This window comes from Chinchilla lanigera, unplaced genomic scaffold, assembly GCF_000276665.1.
Source record: "Chinchilla lanigera isolate Chin_1 unplaced genomic scaffold, ChiLan1.0 scaffold00002, whole genome shotgun sequence".
NCBI lineage: Eukaryota > Metazoa > Chordata > Mammalia > Rodentia > Chinchillidae > Chinchilla > Chinchilla lanigera.
Genome location: NW_004955403.1, coordinates 56,642,490 through 56,658,599, shown reverse-complemented (window position 1 = coordinate 56,658,599; position 16,110 = coordinate 56,642,490). Strand labels below are relative to the sequence as shown.

Genomic DNA, 16,110 nt, shown 5'->3' with positions numbered 1-16,110 from the left:
TAGAAGGAACTGAATGGGTTTTCATTAAAAACAATCTCAGAAACACTGTAAGCAATTAAGAGTACCCTCCTGCAGTGATAAACATAAACTTCTGTAGCGAACTTATTACATGCTAGGCAGGTTCCCGGGTTGTCCCACCTAAGGGATATTTGGTGCATTTACCAAGTGTGTCCAACTCATTTGTATGTGGACCCACCTGGGTTCCACTGTTACAGGAAACTGGATTCAGTTAGTGAACCAATGTAGACCGTGCACATCTAACGCCCATATCACTCTGCCATCCCCAGGGACAGATCCCTGCCAGCACCGATAGAATTCAACTCAAGCCAGCACCCGCAGAGTGACAGGTGGTGCAGCAGACACCTGGATAGCACTTTTCCTTCTCACTATGCTCCTTGCCTTCCCAGTGCTAACAACAGGTCACTGGTGTACTCGGTGAGTCTCTTCCCAGGTGCGGCCCGCTGACCCTGGAGAGCACCACTCTCAGAGGGCCTCGAGGATGAAGGTATGGCCATGAGAGGACAAGGAGTCTCCCACCTTTCGCACTGTGTGTTCCTTTTCACCAGTGGTACAGAAGCTATGCTGGGAACAACAGGAGGTTGCTGACTACGAGCCAGGCAACAGCATCCTGCTCCACAGAGTGAAGGCCTGGGCCACTGAAAATCTTTGAGGAGGCAGGAACTGGTTTTGCTTTGAACACCTCCTGAGATCGGAGTACACAAAGCCGTTGCCGTACACACTGGGGTCTCCTCTGCAATGCCCCTCTGCCAGACCAGCTTGCCTCCAAGCCAACTGACTATGGGCTGAAACCTCTACAAACTGTGAGCCAAATAAACCTTTCCTCCTTTAACTCTGGGTGTCAGGTATTTTCTCTCAGCAATGAGAAAAGTAACTAAGACACATAGCAATTTTTTTGTTTGTTTGTTTTTGTTTCTTTCCGGTACCGGGAATCGAACTCACGACCTTGAGCTTGCCAGGCAGGCGCTGTGCCGCTGAGCTAAATCCCCAGCCCTGACACTTAGCAATTTTAAACACATTAACAGAGCTTTAAAGTATGTGAAACAAAGATTGATAAAGATGCAATTACAAATAGACAAGCCCACAACTCCAGCTGCAGATCTATGCACATCTGTCCTCATGACAGATGGAACAAGGAATCAAAAAATGACAACAGTCTCATCTTGGAGGACCTGAGTAGTAACTGTGACTTGATAGACACTTACAGAACACTTGACTCTGCAGTATCATGTGGGTTCTTCTCAAGGTCATGTGGGACATTTAACAAGGTATAGCATATTCTCTGCCATAAAACAGTCATCAATAAATTTGAAAGGTGTTGTGTTATAAAAAGTGTGTTGTCTAACCACAGTGATCCTTGCAGAAATTCTCAGACATATGGAAGCTAAAGAGAACACTTGTACACAATCCATGGAACTGAAAAGGAAATATAAGGGGAAATGGAATGTAGTTTAAACTGCATGGAAACTAAAATGCAATGGCAACAGCAGAACAAAAACCCCTGCAACATATCCAAATCGCTTGGATGGCACCAAAGCAGTTCTTAGAGGGAACTTCACAGCACTAACCATCCTCCTTAAAATAAAAGAAAGGCCTTAATCACTGGTCTCAGCTTTAACCTTCAGGAACTAGGTAAATAAGAAAAGAAGCCCAAAATAATCAGAAGAATGGAGAGGAAAGTGGCTTCAAAACGTGGCTGCCCTGAGTGTCCCCGACCCCCAGGCTGGAAGCCAGCCTCAGTGGGGATCAGCTTCTCCTTGGCATTCTCCCCAGTTCTCCCGGCTTCCTGATTCCCCTTCTCCAGAACACTTTTCAAAACAATTAAAAATCACTGGAGGGGATTTGAGTGAGACCACGAATTGCTTCATACTTTAGCCACAGGTGGGGCCATGAAAGCTTGTGTGATTAGGGGTAACATTTATGGTGCCATAGCTTGGATGCAGCTAAGTGTGCCCTGCAGGCCACAGGGGTTGACACTAAATGCCCAGTGGTGGGATTAAGAGGGCAGAAACTTAATCCAGCTATGGTGTTCAGAGGTGGGGCCTTTGGGATGGGATTGGCATGGGACAAGGTGATTGGACGGGAAGCCAGTGCTTGAATTCTCTTTCCTTGTAAGAGTACAGAGACCAGGAGATGCTGGTTCCCTATCTCCTGCCCTGTGATGCCCTGCAGCAGCTTGGGACTCAGCTGTGAAGGAGCCACCAGCAGAAGCAACCCCTGCACCTTGGGGACCGCGAGCCAAAATAAACTTGCTTTCTTTACCTTGGCCCCATCCGTGGCATCGTGCTATTGGCAACAGAATCTCGGTTCTTAAGACCAACTTTCTGATAGCTACACTACAATCGACTGTATTTCTTCACCGCTCCATTTGAAAAACCTCCTCTCGCTAAATAACATTCCTGTTCCTGCCCAGTGTTATGGGTCACCGCTTTCCTTCAGCGCTCACCCCCCTTTAGTGGGCGCAGTTCTCTGCCCTTGAGTTTCCCACTTCTGTCTTTAAAACAGTGAAATTGTCCCCAGGGGGAAAAAGCCGAGCTTTTGTGCTTTTACTCGTGATCTCTCAGCTCGTTCCTGTTATCAGTCTGTTGTGTAAAGCAGCACCTATGAGGTTTCAGGAACTAATCTCCAGAAAAGGGAAGCCCACAGCCATGGCACTGCCCAACCAAACCAGCATTGTACGCAGAGGCTGCTGCACACCCTCCGTCTTACTAGTCCAACTAAAGCGATTCACAGAATTTTCCAAATAAATTGCAACTGACTGAAACTGCCAGTCCTCATTTTAAAATGCTATTTAATGGTATAATTAGGAGGCTATAATTACATTTTGCCCAATTTATTTTTTAAATATTAAAAGCATTAAAATATCAAATGGCAGTATTAAAAATAGGAAGAACAGTCCTGAAGATACATTATGTCTCATACATTAGCTGCTGTACTGAAAGGCATCAATGTTAGAGTATCCGGAACTTTTTGCACCATGTATCTTTAGAGCTCTACAAATAATATAGATGCACCGTAGTTGATAAGTCACATCTTCAAACCGAGAGGACAAAGGCTAAACAATAATGGCAGATGGGATTATGTGTAGTATATGCTGGCAAACAGCATCCTTCCCGAAGACAGCTTTACTTTGTCTCCTACCTGAAGTCAGAGCCCGCTCTTCTGCCGTTCTCTGGAATCCCAGGGTCTGGGCACATGTCAGAGGCCGATGAAACGCCACCTTGACTCACTGTAATGGAGAGATCAGTATTAGAATGCTGTGTAATTGTCAAAAATATGCAGAGTGAATTCACGCTAGGCATAGTCAGTTCTTTGCTCATGAACACGTGATGTCTCTAGGAATTAAGACATAAGTACTGATCTCATGGGACAAGTAGCCAATACTCAGAGAAGATAGAGCCTTTATCCATGTCCTGTGGGTTGCAGTACAGATGCCAAGTACCCAGAAAGACCCACACAACAGAGACTGTGAAGAGCACTGCTCGTGATATTCTAAACGAGAAATGCGCCTATGCTCGAGCTGATACATGTAATGGTCTATTTGTAAGTGTGTGCCTGTTTGGTTCTGAATGTCTTCCCAGAGGAGCTGGTCCTCTGTTGGAATTTGCACCACTTCAGAAAAATTGTCTAGGGGCTGGGGATTCAGCTCAGTGGCACAGCATCTACCTGGCAAGCGCAAGGTCATGAGTTCGGTTCCCGGTACTGGAGAAAAACCAAAAAAAAAAACCAGAAAAAATTGTCTAAAGGCCCTATTTGCCAACTCGACTTAGGGGCTGGCTCTCCTGTTCCAAGTTATGTCCCTTGTATCTCTCAACCTGGGCATCTTTCTCTTTACTGCAAGAAATGTCTTCACAGAAGGCCTGTGACTTGATTCAGTTTAGTGCCACCGGGACATCCTTGGTGCTTCTCCTCTGAGGGACCTCATTCTGTGCTAACAGAATAGCTCTCCTTTTCCCTGGACTTGCCTATGCCTCCCATGAAAGTGGAATTCTGGGGCCATTGCTGGAGTCCAAGGACAGAAGCACCTGTGTGGGTGGACAGGGAGAGACACATTGAGAACCTGGATTCTCTTCACGGTCACTGAGGCAGAAAATCAACCCAAGAAGCAGCTACTGTAACTCTGAACTTGCAGTGGGATGATTCATATAATTATAGTAGCTTAAAGACATTTAAATAGGCAATTCTATTCCATGCAGGTAAAAGGGATATATAAATTTGAGACACTGAAGAAACCCCACTAAGAAGGATAAAGGCAGAGAGATCGATGATAACACATTCCAATCAAATTATTGAAAGACACAGAGAAAGAATCTTGACAGCAGAAAGAGAAGAATGAGTCATAAACTAGGAACACTGAAGATCATCAGCAAATTTCTCAACAGAAATTGTGCATTTTCAAAGTGGTGGGATGACACATTTAAATGCTGAAAGAAAAATACTACCAACTGAGAACTCTATATCCTGCAAAACTTCCTCGAGACTGAGGGAGACTAGCAGATATTTTCCATCAAAAGGTGAGGGAGTTCATTATCAGTAGACCCAGTCTACAGAAGAATTGCTGAAGATTCCTTCAAGTTGAAAAAACATCAAAGAGTAACTTGAAACTACATCGAAATAAAAAAACTCCTGTAAAAGCACACACAAGGAAATTATAGAAACTAGTGTTATACTAATTTTGATTTAAACTCCACTTTCTCTTTAATGTAGTGTTTAAAAGATGAATGCATAAATTACTATACATTTGTATTAACAGAAGCATAACAGAGAGAGGAAATTTATACCATCAGTGCCATAAAGTGGTGAGGAAGGTAGGTGAAGAGTAAATTTTTTGTACATGATTAAAGGTGATAGGATTAATTTAAAATGTGTCAAAATTTAGGATGTTGTGTGTAATTTCCATGGCAACTGCAAAGAAAGTATCTATAGAATTTGCATAGAAATGAAAAGATCACAATGTGCCATTTTTAAACAATGACAACTAAATCATAAATGAAGACAGTGATGGAGGGCGGGGTGGGAAGCTGAGACACCTGGGAAACAACAGGGTGATGAGGGTCAGTGCACCCTCCCTCTGACTAAATTACAGATGGCTGAACTCCCTGTTCCAGGCCGAATTGTCATCCCCTGGGTCTTCTACTGAGCTCGTTAACTCTGGTCTTCAGGATGTGCCTGATTCATACCTGGGCTCCTTGGAATTCCATTAAAGTCAAGTCAGTAGGGTTCACCCAAATGTGTCAGGGTTGGTGACTTTATCAAAAAAGGACCGTGTCAGAACCTGAATTCACAGAGGAAAAACAGCCTGCATACTCAGCCATGTGACACGGGGTCAGGGAAGAGCCTCAGAAGAAGCCAGTCCTGCCAATATTTCGACTTTCAATTTCCAAAGAGGTGGGGAAGAAATATCTGTTGTCTAAGCCACTGCATCTGTTATGCTTTGCTATGGCAGCCGGGGGACTGAGGCGCTCCCTGACCGAACCGCAGAGAGGTAGGGTGGATTCGATGATAAACGTGGCCAGCAAGACCCAACTATGCAGCATTCACCAGAGACTCGCCTGAGATCTGGGGACACACAGAGGCAGAAGATGAGATAGTGCCAGATTTACACAGACAGAAGGGAAGATAATGGCTTCCAGAACGAAGGGAAAGAAAAGGAAAAATGTGGAGATATTTGGATGGAGGGTGGGGTGGGAAGCTGAGACACCTGGGACACAACAAGGTGGTGACAGTTTTGGTTGGGTATGATGAGAATTTTCTGGAGATGAATGGTGATGGACAGATGCACAATAATGCAAATATAGCTGATGCCACAGAACTGTATATTTAAAAATGTTAACATTATGAAATTGTATATTCTATAAATCTTAGCTCTCTTTCACTCTTCATATAAATGTCTATCTCCATATAAATATTTATATGTCCATATGAACATACTCCCATCTATATCCATATAAATATAGATATATATCTCCATATAAATATGTATATATTCACTTGGTGTTTTATAAAGGGTCAGACTCGTAGCTGACCAAGTACATGTGTATTTTACATCTTCCTCTCTCTATATATACATCTATTTTATTCATCTCTCTATACATATTTTATTTCATATGTATATATATGCATATATATGTATATATATATATATAGAGAGAGAGAGAGAGAGAGAGAAACATAATGAAAGTGGACAGACATATAGAAAGAAATACAACATAGAGAGATAAACATGTCTGAGCATATAGCCATCAATGTACAGGGATGGAGATTTAGATATATAAATGTCTCTCATTCTTATAGCTCTTTTTCTCCAACCCCTGGTTCTACGATCTGTGTCATATGCCAGAGTGAAGTTCCCATGAACAGGCAATTTTCTTTTGGCAATTCTGTAAAAGTGATCTCTGAAATATACTTAGATTTGGTAATTTCAAACCCCACTCTGGAGTATACCATTTCCACCGTGATTTCTTTCTGCTAGGACCACCTAGATGCCTCAGTTCCCTCCAGGTAATCAGTTCTCATTGGTGTTTAGCCAGAAGTCATATTCCCTTGCATGGTCTTATACCACCGTCCTGTAGAACTCAAACCAGTCTACATAAGTGGTTTTGAAAAGATCCACTTACATTTCTTTCTGTGTGTCTTTTTCACATGGAATCATAGTAAGAAGAAATGAGAGAAGTTGGAGGTGTCTATTTAAGTTAGAATAAAGCACCGTGGCTCTTTGTAAGGATAATGCCTGAATCACCTACCTATGAAAGAAAAGGCAGGTAGTTGGAATGCTGTGAGAACACAGATTGCATTAGACACACTTAAAGGACTGGAGATGCACAAGATAATAGAAAAGGGAGGAGATGAAAAATGTGAAGTTGGAGCGACTCTCAGGGACGGGTAGCTTCTGTGACCATGTGATGGGAAAGCAGGTGACAAACAGGACATGCACAAGAAAACAGTAAGGTGCAATATCTCTGAGGCCTGCTTTGTCCACATTGTGAGTAGCTAAGTCCTTTGCAGACTGAAGCTGCCATGTTAGAGGGATTCATTGTAATCAGTCGACTTCAGGCAGGGTACCCAGGGCCACAGAGGAGCATTAGCAAAAGAGAGGAACTGCTGGACTTAATACCATTTAACTGTAGTTTTCTGAATTTCTGATTTTCCCATATCACAGGACACATGAAACTCAACACTGGAGCCATCTGGAACAAACTGTGCAGCTGGGTGCAGGAAGGAAGGTGCAGGAAGGAAGCAGAGGAAGAACAGCGAAGGAAGCCAGTGAGAACACAGCAGGAGCAGGAGCAGGAGCCCAGCCCTGTGCTGAGAGAAGTTATAGCCATGTGCACAAGAGAAGAGGAGGCTTTCATTAGTGGGATAACCAGAAATAATTACAAGGAGACTGCTAAGAATAACTCTGTTGTCCATGATGAAAAAATTGAACATAACATTTGCTAGAGACTCAAGTTTCATTTGCATATGCTTGTGCATCTAATCTATGCAACTTCTCCATTACATGCTAATGTTAAAGCCATTTTACTGGAAGAAACAGTCCAAGACTAGCTTTATGACACAGTGAAAAACAAACAGTCTCTCCCTACGTTTCCTCCAGTGACCTAAGGACACATTACGCTCATAGGCTGTGTAAACTAAGTAAGGTCTTGGTTAATAAGAAGTTTGATTTCTTTAGGAGTGAAAAATATATTTTAAATGAAGAGAAAACATTCAATATAGTAAACATTAAAGAATGCAATTTATAGTATTTTTAATAAATACTGACAGAGGCAAGTAAAGAAAAAGTTATTCAGCAAAATATGGATGATTGCTGTTTACCCTTTTGGTCACTAATCTACCTAATGAACACAAAATTTAGAAAATAACTTGGAAAATGTATAAAACATAATTAGTAAGCTTTGTATATAGCTATGACCTGACACTTATGCAACTAGTGGGTAAATATACTAAATTTTTAGCTCAGAGTGTACCAGCAAATTCTTATGCATATCTCTGTGTGCAACATTTATACTGCAATGAATGAACTAACACAAAATTACATTGGGGCAGGAAAGAAATTAAATCACAGGAGTTGGCCAATGAGAGAAGAATTTAAAATATTAAATTTTTAATTTTTCCTTTTTTAAATGGTTGCTTTACTACATATATTATTTCCTGTGGTTATTCTCTGTTGTCAGTGTACACCTGTGATACACAATATGTATATTCATCTGGGAATGAATTGGTGCACACATTTCATCTGGATCCTTTTAACTTCTCTTTGCCTCTCTCCTGTCTTCCTCTGTCTCGTGATCCACTTTCCTTCTCCACAAAGTCCACCTCTCAGTTCTCTCTCATCTTGTGTCTTCATCTTTCAGCTACTTATATTTTCACCCCCATATAAAAGAAATTATGCTATGTTTAACCTTCTGTGTCTTTTTATTTCATATCAAGGTGCATCAATTTTCCTGAAGGTGATTCACATTTATCCATCTTTGTGCCTGAGTAGTACTTCATGTTTTTACACAAACCACATTTTCTTTATCCATTCATCTGTTTAATGGGCACATAGGAGTGCCTTAGATTTAGCTATTAGGAGTTGTGCTAAATTAGGGGGTCTAATTACTTAGTTCTTTATATATTCCAGGTATTAACCCTTCCTCAGATGAATAAAACTAAAATGATAAAGGTGAAATCATAAAGGACAATGCTGAAACCCAAAGGATTATAAAAAATCATTTCAAAAACTTATGCTCCAATGAGTTGGAGAAGTTCTTAAACACACATAACTTAACAAAATTGAGGCAAGAAAGTATTAATGCCTATAACAGACAAGGAGAAGGCAATGAACTAGAAGTAGTAATAAAACCCTACTAATAGAAAGTGCTCAGAACCTGATGGATTCACCACAGAATTCTACCAGCACTCAGGGAAGATCAAACCCCAATGCTCCTCCAACTCAGCCATGGAATCGGAAGGGAGGGACACCCACAAACTCATGCTGGAAGCTAACGTGACCCTGGCACCAACACTGAACGGGGGATTAACAGGAAGGAAACTGCAGGCTGATCTCCTTGGTGAGCAAAGATGCACAAAACATCAACAAGATGAAGGCAAACAGTGCAACATTTTCAAAATGACCGTATAGCGTGACCAGTTCGGCTTCCTCCTGGGAGGCAGGGATGCTACAACGTGCGTGAGTCGTACATGGAATATGCCACACAAGCAGAAGCAAGGGCAAAAGCTGAATGACCACCTCAAAGATGCAGAAAAAACCTTTGACAAAATCCAACATCCATTCATGATAAGAACCCTGAAGGAAATAGATATAGAAGGTTTTCCCTCAGCTGACAAAGACCGTTAATGACGAACACAGTGTCAGAACATTCCAAATGGAGAAACACTGAAAGATTTTCTCTAAAATCAGCAATAAGACAAGGGTGTTCCATCTCTTCTTTTCTGTTGAATATAGTATTTGAAACCTTCACAACAATTAAGCAAAAGAAAGAATTCAAAGGAATGTGCATGAAAGGGAGAAGTCAAAGGATCTTTATCAGGAGATGACATGATTCTTTTTTTTTGTTGTTGTTGCTGTTGTTTGTTTTTTGTTTTTTTTTTCAGGTACAGGGAATCGAACTCACGACCTTGTGCTTGCCAGGCAGGTGCTGTGCCTCTGAATTGAATCCCCAGCCCCAACATGGTTCTTTGTATAAAAAGATCCAAAATCTCCAAAAAATGACACTTACAACTAACAAACTCAGCAACACAGCAGGGTACAAAAGCAATATACAAAAATCAATAACATTCCTGGACACCAACAATGAACCTAGTGGGAAATAAATCAGGAAAACAATCTTGTGCACAGTAGTTTGAAAAAAATTAAATACATAGAAATCAACCTAACCCAGGAAGTGAAAGACCTCTACCAAAAAAAAAAATGTTAGTACTCTGAAGAAAGAGACCAAGAAACATATCAGAAAATGGAAAGACATTGCCCATTCCTGGATAGGTAGAAAAAGTATTGTCAGAGACGACTACATTACTAAAATTAGACGTAGATCCAATGCAATCCCAATGCAAATACCAACGGCATTCCTTACAAGACTAGAAAAAATAAACAATCCTGATGTTTATATGGAACCAGAAAAGATCCAGAATTGCAAAAGCAGTGCTGGGCCACAGATGTGAAGCAGGAGACATGACAATCCCAGATTGAAAGTTAGATAGTACAGTTATAGGGGTAACAACTGCATGGTACTGGCCCAAGAAACATGCATGGAGAGACAAGAGAAGAGATAGCAGAAAAACCCCAGGCATCTTCAGCTTTCTGATCTTTGCAAAGGGGCCAAAACAAATGCTGGAGGAAAGATTGCCTCTGTACTAAATGCCTCTGGGGAAACTGACTGTCCGCATGCTGAAGACTGAATGCAGACTCCATCTCTCACCCTGCACTAAAATCAAATCAAAAACAAAGACCTAGATATTAAAACTGAAATACCCAATCTGCTAGAAGTTAAAACAGGTAAAACTCTTGAAAATATAGGCATTGGAAAGGACTTACTAACTAGGACCCCAAGAACACCCAGAATCAACAAATGGGATTAAATCCTATTAAAAATCTTCACAATGAAAAGAAAACAAAAAACTAACAGCAGAGTGAAGAGACAACCTAAAGAATGGAAATATAACCTTTATTTTTAATAAGCATATTTTTTCAAAAAATTTATTGAATAATGAAAAGGTACTGAGGATCAAAATGGAAAAAGAAAGGTATTTTCATTTGTATTCACAAACAAAGGTGTATGCAGAAAGCCAGATGGTTCAAACCATAAGGTTTTAGTTAAACTATCTGGTAGAGATTTTCCTTCGTTTAAAAACTCCAAGTCTGTCCCCAGGTGGCAAACTCCACCTCCAATAACCAGAGCAACCAAGCAGCTGAAGTGCTAAATACCCCCAGAGGGGGTCATTCTGAGTTAAAGTTTGTTTTATATTTGGAATAAATAGCCTAAAGTCAGAGCCATCTTAATAAGCTCGTACCGCTTCATGTGATGGTTCTTGTGATTTATTGCATGATTTTAGAGTTGATCCTTATTTCTTTAGAGACCTATGGATGTGTTTCAGCTGGATCAACGTTGAGACAAATTCTAAGCCTTTCAAACCCTCAGAGAGGTGACATATGTTACTGGTTGCAGAATGTAACGATCGCGAACATTGCTTCTCCGACACATTCCGGCTGAAGCTCCCTGGTAGCACTATCCCCCCTCCACCCGTGACCTTTCGAGGAGTGACAATCGGTTGGGGATATGGGTTTGAGGAGACGGCGAACTTCAGATTGCCTGCTGTATTTGGTTTGAAATAAATCAACACTGACATTTTTCCTTCACATTTATTAGACTCAGTATTTCTCCACTGTAATGAAAAGCACTATTTTTAACGCATCTCCCTTTTGTGGTTTCCAAGAGGTTTTCTCTCAGTAAGTAAGAGCCTTGTCCACTCTACTCCTTCCTCACAGAAGAGCATTTTACCATTGTAATATTTTTTTCATATGGATACCTCAAGATTAGTTTTGCTTGGACTATCGCATGGGACATTTCCACACATACAGTAGAAGTTATAAACTGCCTTTGTTTCTATTGAATTGTTGAAGTCTCTAGCATTGGTTGATTTTTATCCCTCAGGAACAAACAAATGTTAAAAGTTCCATGAAAGACAGGCATGGGGGCATATGCCTGCAATCCTAGCACTCTGGGAGGCTGAGGCAGAGGAATTACAAGTTCAAGCCCAGCTTGGGCAACTTAGGGAACTAGTGATATCCTGTCCTAAAATAAAAATTTTTAAAAATGGCTTAAGGTGAAGAACTGAGTTCAATCCCCAGTGGTGGTGGTGGTGGTGCTGGTGGTAGGGAGTTTTGGATATACAAGTATTTTCATGCTATGCTTTTATTAATTCAACACTATGGATTTTAAGGGAGAGTTCACATGGAACTCACTGTCCTGCTCACACTGCTGTACTTCTATGTGCTGTTTGGGATTTTGCGTTAATAGACCTCCAGCTGATCTGACCGCAGCCCTCCCGTGTGAGGCTGGATTTCCAGACACCTATTCATTACCACGTGGGACATTGCTGTCTGGTTGCTCTTACTACTTATCTTACCGAGCTGCCTATGAAATGCTAGTTGCTGAGCGCCCACTACTTTAATTTTATGTCTGAATTTTACCCGTCTTCTTTACCCTCTAATTCTGCTTCCATGGCCTTCAGTCAAACTCTCTTGGTTTATAGCAATTTATTTTCCAGAAATATATTTTATATTCTAATGTGTTTCTCTCGGCTACATTAGTGCGGATCTAAAAGGAAAATTAATGACTGTTTCTTGCAGAACACGCAGACTGTTTGGCTGGCTTTCAAAAGCTTCTGTCTTCCAGCAGGGCTGGCTCCTCGGGCTGTTTTGCTACCAGAGGGGAAAACACGTAGATTATTTTACAAGGGTCCTGATGTTAACAGTTTTCCTTCCAACAGATAAATCACTATGGCAGCAAATGCTCAGAAAGGAAATATTTTCTTTATGTATCTTCAAGTTAAACCAACATGCTTATTTACTATTCAAATGAACTAAAAAGTAAGCATATTCTGGTATAAAATCAGAGTTAATGAGCTAAACAAAATTAATGCCCCAGAAAATTTTACAAGAGTCTTGAGGAGCCGGCATCACTCCCTGACCAGTGAGATGCAGCCTTCAGTGAGAGCTGATGGTCACAAGAGCGCTAAGCTGTGTCTACACGGGGTCCTGGGGGCAGGGTGCTCGTCACCGGCACAGGGATGGCGGGGGCGGGTCACTTCCGCTCCAGGTCCTGTGGGGCGCAGCAAAACCCGGGACCGAAGAATCAAGAATAGCTCTTAGGGCTCCCTCAGAGACTTCTTACAGGACATGGAATTATTCATGGCACAAGGGAAGACAGCCTTTGGCAGGACCTATCAATCACTATCACTGCGCCTGGGACCAAAAGCTGGAGACTTTGTAAACAATCTGGCACTCAAGGCAAGATATAACTGAGATATATATTTAAATATTTCATAGTAAATGTAATTACACTGGAAACCTCTATTTGTCAATTCTCAGATTTTAAAATTTATGAACTACTGATTATATGCATGAGTATCCATGGAAAATTCCTTTCTGACTCTAGTGTACCAGTGAATTTAGAATCTTTGATTTAAGCACATTCTAATAATTGCATTCAAATGATGTCAGCATACATTGTATTTTATATATATATATATATATATATATATATATATATATGTATTTGTCACTTTTGCAGGTATTAAGTACTTTTAGGATAACAGGGCCAAAACAAGTAATTAAAAACTACTAAAATTTATATAAATGTGGAAGTTAACATAAGCTAACTACATTTACAAAAATGTTATTAATAATAAATAAGTGCTTTCATAAGAATGTCGTATACTTTGTATTTCAGCTTACTAGTTTTCTAGAGTTCATACCATATATAATAGAAATGCTTAGTATACTATATAATAATAGAGTACTTAGTACTTTATACATTAAAAAGTTTATCAAATCATTTAAAATTTTTTTGTGATACATCTAGTTTAATATTACATTGTTAAACCAACTGATGATCAATCCAAACGTCTCATCGTGTCAGAATACTTCTCTGCACACGTTCACTCCATGTTATTATCCAGACACTCTGCAGGGGTGGAAGAAGAATGAGAACTTGCCAGCATGGCGGTGCACACTGGGTAATCCCAGCACTTGTGATGCTGGGGCAGGAGGATGCTGAGCTAGAAGCCGGCCGGGGCTACCTAGGCAGACGAAGGCCAGTTTGGATGATATATGGACAGCTTATCTCAAAAAATCAGCCAACAATCAAACCGAAAAAGAGAACTGAGCTGGGGACCGAGATAAAACATTTCTTGGGGCTATTAATGGTCATTTCAAAAATACATAGATGTTAGACACTTTGCAGAAATAATAATTACTACATGAATGATACAATATGTGCAAGGTGTTTCAATTTCACAAAGTATGAAAGATGAAGTCACTTCTCCTTAAAGAAGTAATGGGGATGTCATTTCTGGTCTTGAAATTATAGATACTAATTTTACTGAAAAATTATGTAGGTTACTCAAAGTTATGTTAATATATTTACTCAGATCCTCAATTTGATTTCTTAGATTTCTTTCAATCTTCTCCCAATCATAGAAAATTATGTATCTGTAATTTAGGAAAAATAACAATCTAATTTTATATTTTATCTCTTCCTACAAAATATGCACATTTAATTTTTGTAAGGAATTATGAAATAATAATAAAAGCGGAGGAATCATACCTGTGATGTGTGGGTATATATCATATAATTCAATCTTCACTCTATGAGAATGTGTTGGTTAATTTTCTTTCATTTCTAAGACAAAATACCCAATGCGCAAAATTAGGGAAGGAAAGGTTTATTTAGCTCACAGTTTGTGGAGGTTTCAGTCCATAATGAACTGGCTCCAAAGCAGGTGGCATGGCACAGGGGCAGAAGACAGCAAAAGCAGCAAGAGCAGAAGGGGATGAAGCAAGCCTCTTTTCTTGCTTTATATTGTATGCCGGCTATCCAGCTGTCCACCCATGTCGTCTCTGTGCCCTCCTAGTCCACAAGCTCAAGATATTTACAAGCAAGGACCCTGGCCCTCTGCTGAGTTAAACTTCTAAGCTTCTCAAATTGACACAATGTATCAACCACTACAGAGCATTCATATTTCTCTTATTTAAGAAATGAAAGAGTGGTGACAGCTGAGCAAGGGTATCTTATTTATTTAGCTGACAAGTGTATCAGGGGTTCTGATTTCGAAGCCCATATCTTCCCTTGTACATCAATCTATGGCCAAGTGGGAAGCTTTCAAGGAAATGGTGGTCAGTTAAAAATAATATGTTTGGTAAATGATCATTTCTTTACACTACACTTATATTTTAAATTATGTATATTGTTCTTCAGATATAAAAAAACCTTCTAAAAGTCAGTGTGATAAAAAGGAGGTTAAAACCCAAGGAATATTCCATGATTCTAATTCTAATAAAATACAGAAAAACAGTTGAAGTGCTGTGGGATATTGGTCTTACTCTTCACTCTGGTTTGCTGACTGTACATCTCCCTCACTCTGTCTGCTATTACAGCTTACTGTGCTTTATAGCTCAGATCTGAGCTCCCCCAGAAGCTCCGTGCGGAGGTGGGCGTGTGTGAGAGACACGTGTCACTGTGATCTGGAAGGGTGCCTTTCTGTCCTGGCTCCTCACTGCTCTGTCCCTCCGGGCTGCCTTGAGCTGAGCTGCTCTGCACACCCAGGTCCTTCCACCATGCCATTTCTGCCTGGAGCAGTGACCATGGACTGAGCCCTCAGAAATCGGAGCCAAAATAAAGCCTTCCTTCTTTAACTTGCTGGTGTTAGGTTTTCTAGTCCAGTGAGAGGAAGCTAACGTAATATCATTATAGTTTTTTTTTATTTTTTATATCAGTATTCACATTATTCTCTGCAATAAAAATAGATTTCTTTCAAGAGAGAAAAACAACACATGAAAGTGCAGTGGAGCTCTCCTCCCCACATCTTCCAGCCACTCCCCTGCATGGGGGACTTCTACGCCCAGAGCAGAGACACCCTATGAACCGAGGTGACTTTCACTCCCACCACCACCCCTGTCCTCCATGGCAGGGGGACCAACCATTAACACACGGTGCAGGTCAGGGTACACTTGGATCAACCACGCCCTTAAGGCTTACTTCCTTGAGAATTTTAGTTCTGATAAATAAAAAGTTAGTGATACAAGCCAGAGTGGGAAGGACACCACCATGCGGTCACATTCAGCCATGTACAAGGGTGAGGAGAGAGGCAGAGGCCAGAAGTCAGCAGCTGTACGGGGCGGAGGGCACAACTGCTGCGCTATGAGTGGACAAGGTAGAGCTGCCCTGGAGAAGTGCCTGAGTCTTCCAGATCTCAGTTGAGCTTGGTGAGAGCGATGCCCCGCAGGTGGCCCAGCTGTAGAGCCTGTGTGCGGCCTCTGGGCTTCCCAGCTTCTGGACCAGGTGTCCCCAGGAAGACTCCCCCCCCCCC

The 16,110-nt window shown here is 41.0% G+C and overlaps 1 protein-coding gene across 1 annotated transcript in view; it reads right to left on the bottom strand.

The window, feature by feature from the left end:
- Positions 1-16,110, bottom strand: part of Csmd1 (CUB and Sushi multiple domains 1) — a 1,292,092-nt gene that overhangs the window by 443,387 nt on the left and 832,595 nt on the right. Inside the window, exon 8 of the mRNA XM_005373917.1 lies at positions 3,160-3,247. Coding sequence (XP_005373974.1) covers positions 3,160-3,247 — 88 coding nt within the window. The remainder of the gene's footprint in view (positions 1-3,159; positions 3,248-16,110) is intronic.